We start from the raw sequence: 14,944 nt of genomic DNA on the forward strand, positions 1-14,944 counted from the left end.
GTTGTCTCCATATACTGCTTATGTCAAGTCATAAAATTATTGTGAGAATTAAACAAGCTAACAAATGTTTGGAATTAGGACTAATGTCTGGCACCTGGTAAACATGTCACCACTTTGTTACTAGGTGCTTCGCCAGCCATAAAAGGGTTCCTTATAGACTCTTAGTGACTGTCAGTCTCTAAGACTACTGACCATTTGTGGAATCTAAGCCTGCTGCAGGATAGACTGTCTACTTAAAGGAGTGTGCTAACAGTCATCCCCACACTGAGAAGACCCTGCTGCTGAAGCAGTTGGGTGCATCTCAAATAAACATATAGAAAACAAATGGAGTCCGACTTGTGGATGGATAGATAGATGCTCAGAGCAATAGTGCAGAAAAAGAAATGTGAACTAACTATTGTCTATATTTCTGATAACAAAACAAACAAAAATAATGAATGGGACAGGCTTTAAAGTTTGGAACAGAAGAGCTGGGTGTTGCCTCATACCTGTGATGATAGCACTGGGGGCATGAAGCGGAAGGACCACTGAGAGTTCAAGGGTAGCCTGAGTTAAGACTGAGACTCTGTCTCAAAAAATAAGAGAACAGGCTGGAGAGCTGGCTCAGTGGTTAAGAGGATGCAGTGGTCTCACAGAGGATCCAAGATGAGTGCCAGCGACCAAGGATGGCTGACAACTGCCTGTAATTCTAGCTCCAGATCATCCAGTTCCCTCTTCTGGCCTCTAAAGGTACCACTCACATGGACAGACATACAATACATACATACACATAATAAAATTAATCTTTTATAAAAGGAAAAAAAAACAGAATGTGAAGTCTTTCCCATGAAAGTGTAAAGCCCAAACGAAGGGGACCTCACTGCCCCGTGAAGAACTGCAGTCGCACCCCGAATCACTCATGAGAAACACGGCTTGATGCAACAGCAAGAGGTCACTCAGACTAGCATGCTAGGGTGTCCTTCACTCGTATCCCACGCAGGGGTAGAGGAAATCAGCAGCCCAGCAACGAGCTCTTACAGCTTATAAAGGAAGAATCCACAAACCAGGTGGGTTAGGGAAGGAGGGTAGGAGGGGGTACAGATGCGTTTGATCTCAAACCCTTAAGATGGATGGCGAGCCACTTTATAATTGGCTATTTCAGACTAGCTACTCTCTATCATGAGCTCTGGTTCAAATCCGGTCAGGCTTATCTCAAGCCTATAGTGTCCTGGCACCATTTGTCTCAGGGCTGCTAGTTAGGGCCATCTGTTTGAGTGGTCAGCTAATTTCCTGGTACTGAGGCACCACAGTGTTTATGTCTTTTGCTTCAGGGTTCAGGGGGTCAACTTAAAATTTTTTATCTTTCAAAAGCACTGATAGTAAGTGCTTACTATAAGTGTGCTCTCTGCCAGCCAGCCTGCCAAGAGGTTGGTAATGATTAATCATCACAGATAACTCCCTAGGAAAGAGGACAATTTATAAATGATAGATCTAGCAGACTGAATCTCAGTCAGTCAGAGCTCCAGGTTCAGAAAACTCACCAGATACCCTGCATATCTGTTCATTTTTCACAGGACTTCTTTTTTCTTTTTCCTTTCTTGTTTTTTGTTTTTCAAGAGAGAGTTTCCCTATGTAGCCCTAGCTGTCCTAGAACTCACTCTGTAGACCATGCTGGCATCTAACACATAGAGACCCACCTGCCTCTGCCTCCCAAGTGCTGGGATTAAAGGCATGTGCCACTACCACCTGGCAATTTTGACAGGAATTTAAAACCCAGTTAAGGCCCAGTGTGGTGGTGGCATAGGTATGTGATCCCTGTATTGGGGTTAGAGGTTCAAAGGCAAGATCAGGCAATTCTGTTCCACACAGCAGGTCCTTGTCGGAAAAGAGGCGAGTGGTCCATGCATCCATGAAGCTCACTAAGTCAGAGCATGTTTGCCGTTTTCAGCTGGCTCAGTTTCACTGTTGGCTGGGCAGTAGATACTCTTTCTTCTTCTTCACTATGAAAGCAACATCAGTCTTCAACTTGTGTAAACTGGATTCAAGCAGGTCCTCCAAATCCTTCAGCATCTGTGACTGCTGGTGCACAAAAGGCCGAAGCATTTGATCATCTTCCTACAAAAAAGAAAGATGATGGACTTCTTAGTAAAAACTGGAGTAAAAAGTACTTTGTGCATGTGAATGGGGTGTCCAGTAACCATGCCCATGTGGCCGAAGAGCTGTATCAGAACGCTATGCACAGTGGCTGGCTTCAGGAAGGCCATGTGAATCTACCCAGAGGATGAGATAGGCCACAGTTTCAGACTGGAATGTTCTATATTCTTTCAGTTCTGTAGTCATGCAGAGGCTTGCACAAGAACGCCCAGGTGGATGGGTTTGCTGATGTATTTCCTCCACGATGGAAGCAAGTACCCCTGAGAAGGGGTTTGGAGTAGCAGTGCCATCAGCAGCGGAGAGGGAGGGGGAGGCAGGTGACACTTGTTTGTTTGCTGTGTTGTTAGAGGGCTGCCTGTTGGGATCCTTTGCCCATTGCTTTCCCCCAATGAGTTTCCCAGGTTTCCTTTTCACATTTGAAAGGTAATCATTCGTATATTCTTAACACGAATACTTCATGTTAATTATGGGCTAGTAGCAGTCAGGAAGTTTTAACTTTAGGGCACTTTGGCCTTTAGAGTGAGGGCTGTTCATCCAGTTAAAGTCCATGAAAATATCCCAAAATTTTATGAAAGCAAACCAACCTAAAATGTTTTAGATTAGGGGTAGTCAACCTATGGTTTGTCAGGCCATGCTTATTTCTGTGTGTAGAGTAGGGGAGGGTGTTCTCAGGTGTGCCTTGAGGAACCTTGGGTCAGTCTCAGTTGTTATAAGGAGCAGTCCACCTTGGTCTTTTGAGACAGCTCAGTGTTATGAAGCTCACAGAATAGACTAGGCTGGCCCCAGCCTGTCTCTCCCCAGGACTGGTATCTGACATACTCACTGCTCACTTGGGCTTTTTTTTTTTTTCTTTTTTAAACGTGGTTCTGGGGGTCAAACTCAGGCACGTCACCAGCTGAGTCACATCCCCAGCCCCCAGGGCTTACTTAGCTTGTTTATGGGACCTTTCACCCAGAGTATTCAGCTTTAATGGCCTCAAAGGAACTATAGGTCTAGTTACTGTGAAGGTATCTTTCTAAGCAGGGCCCTGCCTCAGGCCCTCCTCTCACTGTTGCTCTCCCGGAAGCTGCTGCCAGCCTGGGCTTCAAGACCAATTCTTTGTCCTTTCTGAGAAGCTCTGCCCCTTAAGGCAAACCGAAACAATGGTGTCCCAGAGAGTGGCTGTTGTGAGGGTTGCTTAGGGCACAGGCATTGCACTTTACACAAAGTCTAAGGATTGGAAAGTGCATTGTATTTTCTGCCTCACTGAGCTGACTGAAACCTGAAATCGCCAGGGTGGATTAGCCAGAATCTGTAGCTTTTCCTTGTTTGAACAGGAAAGCTGTCAGTCATTAGTCATGGAAGCTTGTGTCTGCCTAACATTTCCATGGAGAGATCGAAGACTATCCATTTGATCCCTAGTTTGCCAAGAGTTTCTTTCGTTTTGTTTTTCAAGACAGGGTTTCTCTGTGTAGCCCTGGTTTTCTTGGAACTCACTCTGTAGACCAGGCTGGCCTTGAACTCAGAGATTCGCTGGCTCAGCCTTCTGAGTGCTGGGATTAAAGGCATGCACCACCACGCCCCGCTAAGGACCCACACTCTTAAAGAACGGTTAATTTGCTCATCTGCTCACACTGTGCTCATCGCTGTGCTCACACACATCTTGTCACTGTGCCATCAGACCTTTAGGTTAAATGGGGCATGGTTTGGGTGTTTGAGGAGGCTGGTTACTCACAGGAGGTCTGCGTTGCCTCAGCCTGAGGAGCTGTCCTCTGGCCACGCTCATGCCTCGATAGAATACCTTCAGAGCTCTGGCCAGCTGTGCATCAGAGCTGGCTTGCTGAGTGCACACTTGCTTAGTCTCTCTAGCAGCTGTCATTGTAGCTCCTTCTGGATTATCCGGCTTCTGGGCTGCTGTGAAGAAAAGGTCGTTTTCATCAATAGGCACACATTTCTCTACCTTTTTTTTTTTTTTTTTTTTTTTTTTTTTTGTCTTTCGAGACAGGGTTTCTCTGTGTAGCCCTGGCTGTCCTGAAACTCACTCTGTAGACCAGGCTGGCCTCAAACTCAGAAATCCGCCTACCTCTGCCTCCCAAGTGCTGGGATTATAAGTGTGTGACACCATGCCTGGCTTTGGTAACATTTCTATTTCTACCAGTCTATTTCTTTGGACCTACTCAAAGATGGCTCAGAGAAAAAGAAAAAAGTTCTGGTTTGTTGTTGTTGTTCACGATCTAAGATATGATTTCCCATTCCATGGCTGGAGAGACAGCTGAGCAGTTAAGAGCCCTGGCTATTCTTCCAAAGAAGCCAGGTTCAATTCTAAGCATGGCAGTGGCAGTTCACAACCGTGTGTAACTCCAGTTCATCTGATGCCTCTTCTAGCCTCTGTGAACACATATACACTCATACACTCAGGCGCACGCCACACACACACACACACACACACACACACACACACACACACACACACACACGTATTTCTTCCTATTCTAGACAAATAGCACATCATAAACATGGGTGTTGGGAATGAGGTGGAGCACTCACGTGGTCTCGTCTCTCACCCTGTGGAACAGAACCAGCTTTTTCCAGTGATGCCTTGAGAAACACGTTTTCTCCTCTGAGGGCCCTGTTAATGTCTCTCAGCAGCTCCGTCTCCTGCTCTGACTTGAGCAGCTTCTGATAAAGTTCTGGCACCTGGTTTGACATGATCTACAGAGGATGCACCAGCTCAGCCTGTTGTGTAATTACCTGCAGAGCCTTCCAGACTAGTGGTTCATACTATCTCGTGTGGACATGGATGGAATGGGGAGGTGGGGAGAGGTTCAAATCCCTCAGGGCACACAGAAAGGCACATAGAACATTGAAGGGATGTTCTCTAAGGGGTGGTGACCAAGATTGTTCAGTCCCCTGTGAGCTGCCTTGTGGACATACCTGCCTCCCATCCTTCACACTGGAAAATGTCTGGGTGTCTACCATGATGTGACCTTCACCTGTGAGTAGGACATCCAACTGGGGGACATCCCAGTGAGCACAGCCTTCTGCAGTGTGGGGGAGACCAACAAGGAAAGGCGGCTCAGCTGGCCAGCTCCCAGTGAGCTGAGATGAACCAGGTCAAAGCCAGAGGCCTGGCAGAAGATGGCTCTCACCCACTGCTTCACAGACCCGCCCGCCTCCCTCCTCTCCCTCTGCAACATTAGATCTGGTTGAGCAGTACACAGTAGGACAGAATAGTAAACCTGGTACCTTGGAGGCCCCACAAGTCGACAATGAGGGCATTTGTCAGTAAGTAATTCAGAAACTCTCGAGACACACCCAAGGCTGCAAAGTGGGCTGTCTCTTCAATTCTGGGATTCACGATTTTCCACACAGGCTTGGTATACAAAGTGTTTGGAAGATCATAAATCTTGTACCTGAGGCAAGAATATAAAACAGAATTGAAAACTGGAAGGGACATATTTGTGGAGAAAATAATCAGACAAACCACAGAACTACAGCCCGGTGCAGTTAGTTAAAAAATTGCCCTATAATTGATTCTTGTGATTTCTGACTCAGACCCCTGTTATTCAACATGACTATCACTACCATAAAACTAGTTTAACAAGGAAGAAAGGTTTTAATAACAATGTTGAGACTCTATTTGGATGCTCTAAAATGCTGTTTCACCAAGTGGTGGCGACACATATCTTTAAGCCCAGCACTCAGGAGGCAGAGGCAGGTGGTTCTCTTCTGAGTTTGAGGCTAGCCTGGTCTACAGAGCAAGTTCCAGGACAGCCAGGGCAACACAAAGAAACCCTATTAACAAAAATAAATAAAATGCTAAATTTCCTTGGGAGGCTTTGAGTGATTTTTTTTTTTTTTTTTACTTTTTCAAGCATCCCTTTCTTTATCTCTCAATATTCTTTGAATCTAATGAACTCAGCCCTGTCTAGTTTATCCATACATTTTACTTAAATAGTACACTTTTAATGGATCTTTTGTGGCAATTACAACATCTGACACTGTAAGAGGCTCAGTAGCTATCCAAGTAGCCCGGAGGGCCCTGTGGGTTCTCTACTTTCTTTTTCAAGTAGCCATTTTGCAGTTGAGCAAACAGAAAAACTTAGAACTTTATGATAAACTCGTTTTTTAAAAAAGAACCAAGGTCCCCTCCCACCAGGAGCCATACAGGTGGTCTGTGCAAGTTGACATGAGTGCAGATCCCATACCCCATCTGAATGCCTCGGGTTGCATCTTCCTTCAGCCACTTGACACCAAGGCACTGGACGATGTGAATCTGGAAGTCAATCCTCTTGCCCAAGAGCTCCAAAGGGTCAATAACCATATCTTCCTCACCATGTGCCCTTACAGACAAGAGCTGAATGTCAGTCTCCAGGTTAGGCTAAGTCCAGGCTAATTAACATTCAAATGTCACAGAAACGAAAGCATCCTAAGGAGATAGAAGATTGCCCTGAAGGAGATACTACCCTGGGTGGTAATATCCATTGTAGAATCCAGTCACTGAACAGCTGGTTCTGAATTGTGCTTCTGGGAAAGATATCATCTCCAAGAGCTCAGAGCCCAGAGAAGGGTACAGACATCTTCATGCAGTGAATGTGTATGGTGGAGGCTGGGGTTGGTTCCACTGGGGAGGAAGAAAAGCCAGCTGCCTTCTCAGATGCTGCACCCTAAGTTGTGATCTTTCTTGATGAGTTATTCATGGTCCAGAGTCAACATCAGCCCTCTAGCCTCAGAAACTGATTTGGACAGCTTTCTAACTGGAGATCTCTCTCATGTCAGCCATGCCCATGAAGTCTGAAGCTTACACACAGAATGTTGTTCACTTTCAGTGTGCCTGTTGGGCAGCCTAGACAGCCAAGGGAGCCAAGTGAGCAGCCAATGGCCCGAAGTCCCTATAGACACTGAGTTTGGTCGGCTTGGTCCTCTAGACCCAGGAGTTGGAGGCTCCCCTCCTCTTTTCTCAAGCGGGTTTCTTCTTCATGAAGACAAGAAAGGGTACACTGGATGTTTGTACCGGGACCTGCAAACCTCTGTGATTAGGACTGCTAAAACATTTTCACTTATATATAAACATCCTATGGCCTAAAACAAGAATAAATAAAACTGGAGTTCAGAGACAGGGGTCTGGACACCAACCCTGAACCTCAAGCCAAAGAGCAAAGTTCAGGCCTCTGCCAAGAATGGAAGTGGGTGAGCAGAAACTGACTTTGTGTTCTAGCTCTGATGCCTGCTTCTGGGTGCCAGGAGCAGGCAGTGGGTAAGCATGACCACAATGACATAGGCTTCTTTCCTAGCCGTCACCTCCTGGTACCAACGCAGAGTTCCTCACTCCATCTGCAGCTCTGTGGAATGTCCTCATGCCTTTGGTTCCCCAGGGCAGTGCTGGGCTGCTCCAAACGTTGAGCATTTGACAAGAATCAGACTCAGCAATGCAAAATCGTGAATGAGCTCTGTAGGGGTGGGTCTGATGCTAATGTCCTGTTCCCCAAATGGTTCTTGATGTATCAGTAAAGATGCCATGGGCCAATTGCTGGGCAGAAGGAATAGGTGGGACTTCTGGGTCCCCGCAGGGAAAAAAAAAAAAACAGAGAGGGAGAGAGGGAGAGAAAGACAGAGAGACAGAGAGAGACAGAGACACAGAGAGAGACAGAGAGACAGAAACAGAGAGACAGAGATGGAGAGACAGAGACAGAGAGACAGAGAGAGGCAGAGAGAGAGAGGGAGAGAGAGAGAAAGAGAGAGAGAAAGAGAGAGAGAGTTTGCCATGCTTTGGAGAGAGAAAAGCTAAGCAGCATTGTGAGATCTCAGGCAGAGTGGCCACAGGTCACTGCTACAGGCTGGTGGTTGGGGATGTTTAGCTGGGACTCGATGTAATTGAGCAACTAAAGCTGAGGGCAGGTGGAGAGGTGCAGAGTTAAGTGGATGCTAAGAGTAAGGGCATGCTTCTCCAGGCGGAGATAAATAGCACCCAGCAATTGTGCTAAAAAGGCAAGTGGAAATTGAGCAACATGTGTGTCTGTGTTTTTATTCATGGATTCAAGGGAAGCTGGGTGGGGGTCGGTAGTGGGCCCGTTTTCAGAGCTTAGGCAGAGTAGCAAACGCTACCTACGTACAGCAGAGCCCATCCACTTGTCTCACCAGTAACCACTTCAGGACCAAGCTGACCCCCCTCCCCTTCATGAGAATGTTCTGGGAAGCGGCAGTGACTCACCATCCTTCTGGGGAGCAGGGGGTGACTTGAATGTGCAGCACGGCCTCCTCCAGCCCGTCACAGTTCAGAAACTCCACCTGCTCCTCCATCATCATGCAGTGAGCCAGGGACTGCAGCCAGACATGTGCTGAGCCCAAGTGAACAACCTCCACAGGGTCCCAGAAAGGGTCGTCTTCCTGAGCCACGTGGCTGTCTTTGCTCTCTAGAAAACGCTCGTAAAGTTCCTCCATCAGGAATTTCCTATTGATGAACTTGGCTTTTGACCAAATCCATACCTGAAGATGCAGAGGGAGGTCACCCAGTGTCTAAGTTACTTTTTTAAAATTCTGTGAAGAGACATCATAACCAAGGCAGTTTATAAAAGAACATACTTCAAAAGGTTTCAAAAGGTTAGTCCATGGTTGTCATAAAGGGAGAATGGCAGCAGGCAGACAGGCATGGCCCTGGAGCAATGGCTGGGAGCTTTACATCCCGATCCACAAGGTGGTGGCAGGGAGAGAGAGGGAAGGAGGGAGGGAGAGAGAGAGGAAGGGAAGGCAAGAGGGAGAGAGGAGAGAGAGGGAGAGAGAGGAGGGAGGGAGAGAGGAGAGGGGGAGAGAGGAGAGAGAAGGAGGGAGAGAGGAGAAGGAGAGGGAAGGAGGGAGAGAAGGAGGGAGAGAGGAGAGGGAGAGGGAAGGAGGGAGAAAGAGGAGAGAGGGAGGAAGAGAGGAGAGAGAGGAGGAGAGGGAGGGAGGGAGAGAGAGATTGGGGAGACATGGGTCTGGCATGAACTCTTAAAACCTCAAACCCCACTCCCAGTGGCACATCTCCTCCAACAAGAATCCTTCCCAGGATTCTAATACTAATCCTTCCCAAACAGTTTCACCAACTGGGATCTAAACACTCAAATATATGAACCTATGGGGGCCACTATTCAAACTACCACACCTGTGTGTTGTTTCATTTGCTGCTTAAACAACCCATCTCTTGTTTTTACCAGTCTACTTCTCCCGATGGATGGGGTTTGGGGAAGACTGAGAGAAGGACACAAACTCCATTTTAGGACCAGGCCTGATGTCAAAAGGAAAGTCAGCCATTCCAGAAACTGACCATAAACCCTCCCTAAGTCATCAGTCCCAGGAACTGGGCCCTAAGTCACCAACTCCAGGAACAGACCATAAATTCCAGGAACAAGACCACAAAATCCCCCCTTCCAAAGAACAGCCTGGAGATAACCACAAAGATGAAAAGATATCTTATCTCAGAATGAGGCATCTGTGCTGGGCAGCCTTATACAGTGTGGGTATCTCATCCTGTGGTTAAACGTTCTTGTCACAGGAATGCAGTCCACTGACCACCTGGACACAAGCCAATCAGAAACCAACCCATATGATATTCCCAGCACTCACCAATGAAACTTTAGATCACCTAAGCCTAGCTAAAAGTCCCCTAGTTCCCTATAAAAGGCCTGTGTGCCTTTGTCTGTCATTCACTGCCATTTTTGTAAGTGGCCAGTCCCTGCATGTAAGCTTCTTGTTTCACGAAACAAACAAGAATATACCAATTGCATATGTGAGTGGTGGCCTCTGGGCTGCATTCTGGACTTAAGAAGATCACAAGCTACTCTCACCAAACTCAGCTTATTTATTTATCTTATGTATGTGGGTGCACCGTCACTGTCTTCACACGCACCAGAAGAGGGCATCGGATCCCAGTACAGTTGTGGGCCACCGTGGTTGCTGGGAATTGAACTCAGGAACTCTGGAGAGCACTCAGTGCTCTTAACTGATGAGCCATCTCTCCAGCCTTCCAAACAGCTTTTTGAGGCCCTTCTAGGACACCAAATTTAGTGTGGGGAAGTAGAGCCAGAGAGACAGTGTGTCTGATTAAAGACAGAGAGGCGTGAGCCAAGGTGAGTTGGTGGGGTTGGTGGGGTCTAGAAGCTGAAAAAAGCAGGGAAATAGATTTAACCATGGGTATTCCTTGGAACAAAAGGCTCTGCAAGACCTGTGTTAGGCTAACAGCCTACAGAGAGCTAAGGCCATAACCTAAGGTCAGTTAGTGAGCGACAGACTTTGCTATAGACAAATAGACAATAAATACAGGACAGTTAATCTACAGACAGCAAGAACTGTCTCCCCAGCAGGTGCACAGCCTCATGATTAACCTTGCCTTCCATCTCCCTTGCACCTAAGCACAGGTACTTTAATCTCTGTTTTTCAGAAGCCCACAAAGGAGTTCTACTCTTGTTCAGGAGTTCACCCTCACCCAGCCACCTCCCCAGCGAACAACAAGTGTAAGGAATTGCTGCCTCTCCCCAGGCAAAGGCAGGGCCTCTGAGAACGCCGGCTCTGGATAGAACCAGAAACTGCAATAGAAGGGAATTCAGCTGGAAATTTTCTTGACTGAAAATGTGCCATCAGAAGTGGTATCAAGTAAACCCAACAACTCTTCCAGGCAACTAGAATAAAAACAAAAGCAAATGGAGGAGGTATCGTCTCCATGAATGACACCTTCAATGGGTCAGTTGAGGAATAAACACAGATTTTTCTGTCTCTTTTGGCCTCCAGGCCTGTGAAGGAACACCATATAGAGGTGTGTTTTTCTCTCATGTGCACACAGAGACATGGACACATGGTCACCATTACTATCTGAGTAAACTTCCAGGCCTACTTTTTTTTTTTTTTTGGAGGAAGGTCTCTTTCTGTATTCCTGGCTATCCTGGACCTCACTATATAGAACAGGCTAGCCCCAAACTCAGAGATCCACCTGCCTCTACTTCTTCCTCTCTGCCTCTCCTCTGCCCCTCTCTGCCCCTCTCCCTCTCTGCCTCTCCCTCTCTCTCTCTGCCTCTCCCTCTCTCTCTCTCTTTCTCTCTCTCTGCCTCTCTCTCTCTCTTTCTCTCTCTCTGCCTCTCCCTCTCTCTCTCTGCCTCTCCCTCTCTCTCTCTGCCTCTCCCTCTCTCTCTCCCTCTCCCTCTCTGCCTCTCCTTCTCTCTCTCTGCCTCTCCCTCTCTCTGCCTCTCTGCCTCTCTGCCTCTCTGCCTCTCTCTCTGCCTCTCTGCCTTGCCTCTGCGCCTCTCTGTGCCTCTCTGCGCCCCTCTGCGCCTCTGCCTCTGCCTCTGCCTACTGAGTGCTGGGACTAAAGGTGTATGCCACCCCCACCTACCCTTCCTTGGTTTGATACTAAGGCTTGTGAGTCATGTTAAATGTGAACAGAGGGTCTCTAGTAGGCTCTGTGATAGTTAACACTGATTATCAACTGACAAGATCTAGAGTCACCTAGCAGACAAGTCTCTGACCATGCCTATGAGGGATTCTCTAGGTTAGACTAAGCTCTGGGGAGGCCTATGAGGGATTCTCTAGGTTAGACTAAGCTCTGGGGAGGCCTATGAGGGATTCTCTAGGTTGATTGATGAGGAGAGATACACCCTGAATAGCAGCAGCAGCACCATTCCGTGGCTGGGTCCCTGTACTGCAGGAAAGAGAAAGCTAGCTGAACAGAGAGAAGCATTCATCTCATCTGCTTCCTAATGTAGATGCAGTGTGACCGGCCGACGGAAGCCCCTGTCACATGACTTCCCTCCATGATAGACTCCACGCTCAAACTGTGAGCAAAACCAAAACTTCCCCCAAGTTCCCTTTGGCACTTTCAGAGCAGCATTAGTAGCTAACTCAGCCTGTGCTGGCCGTTAGTGTCCACCTGACAGTTCTCAGAGAGGAGGAAACTTCAACTAAGAAAGGCCTCCACAGGAGCAGGCTGGAGGCAAGTCTGAAGAGCCTTCTCTTAGTGTTGATGTGAAAGGACCAAGCCCGTGGTCCTATAAGAAAGCAGGCTGAGCAGGCCATGACGAGGAGTGAGCCAGTGAGCAGCATTCATCTACGACCTCCCTGTCCCTGCCCTGCTTGGGTTCCTGTCCCCACTGCTATCAGTGGTGAACAGCTCTAGGAGTAGGACTGAAACAAACCCTTTCCTCACAGAGTTGCCTTTGGCTATAGGATCTCGTCAGAACATCTATAATGCCAACTAAGACACAATGTCACTAGATCCCAGGAACTGGCGACACTAAAGACAAGGAAACACAACAAAGGATGCCCAGACTGGACCCTACTCAGAGAACATCTGGTTTCTCGTCTAGGTCTCCTGGATGCAACAAAAATCTCCTGTGTACTTTGGAAGTCTCCTGAGAAGGCTCAAATCTGTCCACTGATTGGGGTGGGGGTGTCTTACCTCATGAGTCCCTTGTTTGGTCACCTTCACCATGACCTCTTTCTGGAGGTCATAGCCCCTGGAATCTGACGATGCTAAATTCTTCACCTTCAATTCCATTTTAAGCCCCTGGTAAAGAAACATTTCACTAAGCAACCCCTGCTCCATATCCTTTGGAAGCTGCTTCTCCACTCTTCCCAGCCTTGGGCTTTGTAAAAGAACACAGCCCAGATCATCTTGTTCTTCGGAGTTCCTACCAAGCTGGATGGCAGAGCACCAGAATTTCTTAATGCTATCCTGAAAATATTGTTTGTACTTCCTAAGTCGGTTAATTCCCTCTCAAGGCTCCTGCTGACTGGGATCCTGTGTCCTGGGAGCTAACCTGGTCCCCTCTGTGGCATATGAGCCACTGAGGTGTTGGAGAGATGTTGGGGTTCATCAGAGGTAGCCAGTTATGGCTAGTGGCTCTGATAAGTAGGGCAGGTGTTGAGGCTGGCTGGAAAGCCCTGAGGGTTAGTGTAGTTCTGTTACTAGCTCTTTGTGCCGTTGGTGAGAAAGCCTCATCCTTCCCTAGACCTTGAGGGTCTTTCAGGACCTGTCTTTACGCCATCATCAGGGTGTCAAAGGTTACCTTCTTCAACTCTTCACTCATCTGATTTGCTTCCACAACCAGTGGCATGAGTTTGATGTAGTCCTGAAACACAGCTAAGATGCTGGGATTGGCTTGGTCGTCTCCAGGGCTTGAAGAACCTAGTGAGAGTCAGGGAGGAAGTGAAGCTGTCACTTGTTCTATACTTTTAAGCCATCCATAAACTCACACTCAGCTGTTCATTCATTTTGGCATGATTTTTGTTGTTGCTGGGTTTTTTAGTTTTTCAAGACAGCGCTGTCCTGGAACTCACTGTGTAGCAAGCTGGCCATGAACTCACAGAGATCCTTCTGCCTCTGTGCCATCACTGCCCAGCTCTCACAGTTCATTTATACAGCTGCTTGTCATGGCCTTGAAATCTTGACTATTCTTGTTCTTGATCTCAAGACCCTTAAGGGAGTGTAGTTCTGAACTGTCCAGGAAGAAGGGTTAGATGAGGTAGAAGCCGGTGGGCCAGAGGAGGGGCTAGGGAGCTGTGCTGGATCCTCCAAGGCTCAGCAAGCACCCTGTTCTTACTTCAGTTGTGTCTGGGTGCCATGGAGGAATGGTTATAGCAATGATGAGAGGCCCTAATTCCAGACTTGGGTGAACATTGCCTTGTGTCAGGACCTGTCTGCTCTTTAGAGATCCCTGCCTGTGGGTCACATGGTACCAATGCCTCAGAACCTCCAAGCAGGCTGCCTCGAGAACCCACCATCTTGCTGGACCTGAGTGCATCAGCCCAGGGCCTGGGAAGGCATTCTGAATAGTCAGTTATAAAGAACAAAACGAAAAGGTGGGTTATTTTGCTTATGATTTTGTGTGTGTGTGTGTGTACTGGTGTGCATGCAGAGACCAAAGGAAGATATCAAGTGCTCTCCTCTACCTCTTTCTATCTCATTCCCTTGAGGCAACATCTCTCCATGATCCTAGACAAGCAGTTACTAAGCTCCAGCAACCTCTTTGTGTCTGTCCTATGGATGGATGATGGTATAAACCCACATCCTCATGGCCATGAAGCAAGCTAGCTTTCTTTCTTTCTTTCTTTCTTTCTTTCTTTCTTTCTTTCTTTCTTTCTTTCTTTCAGATTTATATTTACTTATTTATTATGTATACAGTGGTCTCCTGCATGTATGCCTGAAGACCAGAAGAGGGCACCAGATCTCACTAAAGATGGTTAGGAGCCCCCATGTGGATGCTGGGAATTGAACTCAGAACCTCTGGAAGAGCAGCCAGTGCACTTAACCTCTGAGTCATCTCTCCAGCCTGAAGCTAGCTTTCTTAAGCATGAAGCTGTCTCACTAACCCTGGTCTTGGGTTTATATCAAGAACTCCAGTGGAACGTGGACATGGTGCCACACGTCTGTAATCCCAATCCTGCATGCAGAGACAGATTAACAAAATGATACCAGCTTGGGCTTCATGGTGAGTTTTGGGCTAGCTTTGGCTACCCAGTAAGATCTGAAAATCCAAAACAGAGCTATATATGGTGGCTCATACCTGTAATCCATTCCACTTTTCCTCACCTAAGGCTTTATTGAGGCAAACAGGGTGTAGATGCCTCCCCCTGAGAAGCCAGCATATCACAAAGACCTCAGCAGGGGCCAGCCTCCTTTACACTTGACTAGTGCTGAAGGAGGGTGGGTGGGCAGGTGTTAGGAGCCGCCACCTTCAGAGTGAAGGGAGGTGAATGGGCAGAGGGTGGAGCCTCTAACACACCCACCTAGGAGGAATCCTAGATAGTACAGGGGTAGAGGGTGGGTTGAGGGGCAAGTGAGTATCTTCCACCAGAAACCTAGCGCTGC

At 47.6% G+C, this 14,944-nt stretch overlaps 1 protein-coding gene across 1 annotated transcript in view; it reads right to left on the minus strand.

Annotated features, from left to right (window-relative positions):
- Positions 1–1,938: 1,938 nt before the first annotated feature.
- LOC117721452 (kinesin-like protein KIF28) overlaps positions 1,939–14,944 on the minus strand; it is a 54,537-nt gene continuing 41,531 nt past the window's right edge. Inside the window, exons 15-23 of the mRNA XM_034520099.2 lie at positions 13,143–13,261; positions 12,533–12,640; positions 8,324–8,598; positions 6,321–6,455; positions 5,359–5,525; positions 5,047–5,153; positions 4,677–4,824; positions 3,848–4,023; positions 1,939–2,094 (exon numbers count right to left, since the gene is read on the minus strand). Coding sequence (XP_034375990.1) covers positions 1,939–2,094; positions 3,848–4,023; positions 4,677–4,824; positions 5,047–5,153; positions 5,359–5,525; positions 6,321–6,455; positions 8,324–8,598; positions 12,533–12,640; positions 13,143–13,261 — 1,391 coding nt within the window. The remainder of the gene's footprint in view (positions 2,095–3,847; positions 4,024–4,676; positions 4,825–5,046; positions 5,154–5,358; positions 5,526–6,320; positions 6,456–8,323; positions 8,599–12,532; positions 12,641–13,142; positions 13,262–14,944) is intronic.

The sequence above is a fragment of the Arvicanthis niloticus genome, chromosome 16, assembly GCF_011762505.2.
Source record: "Arvicanthis niloticus isolate mArvNil1 chromosome 16, mArvNil1.pat.X, whole genome shotgun sequence".
Classification (NCBI taxonomy): Eukaryota; Metazoa; Chordata; class Mammalia; order Rodentia; family Muridae; genus Arvicanthis; species Arvicanthis niloticus.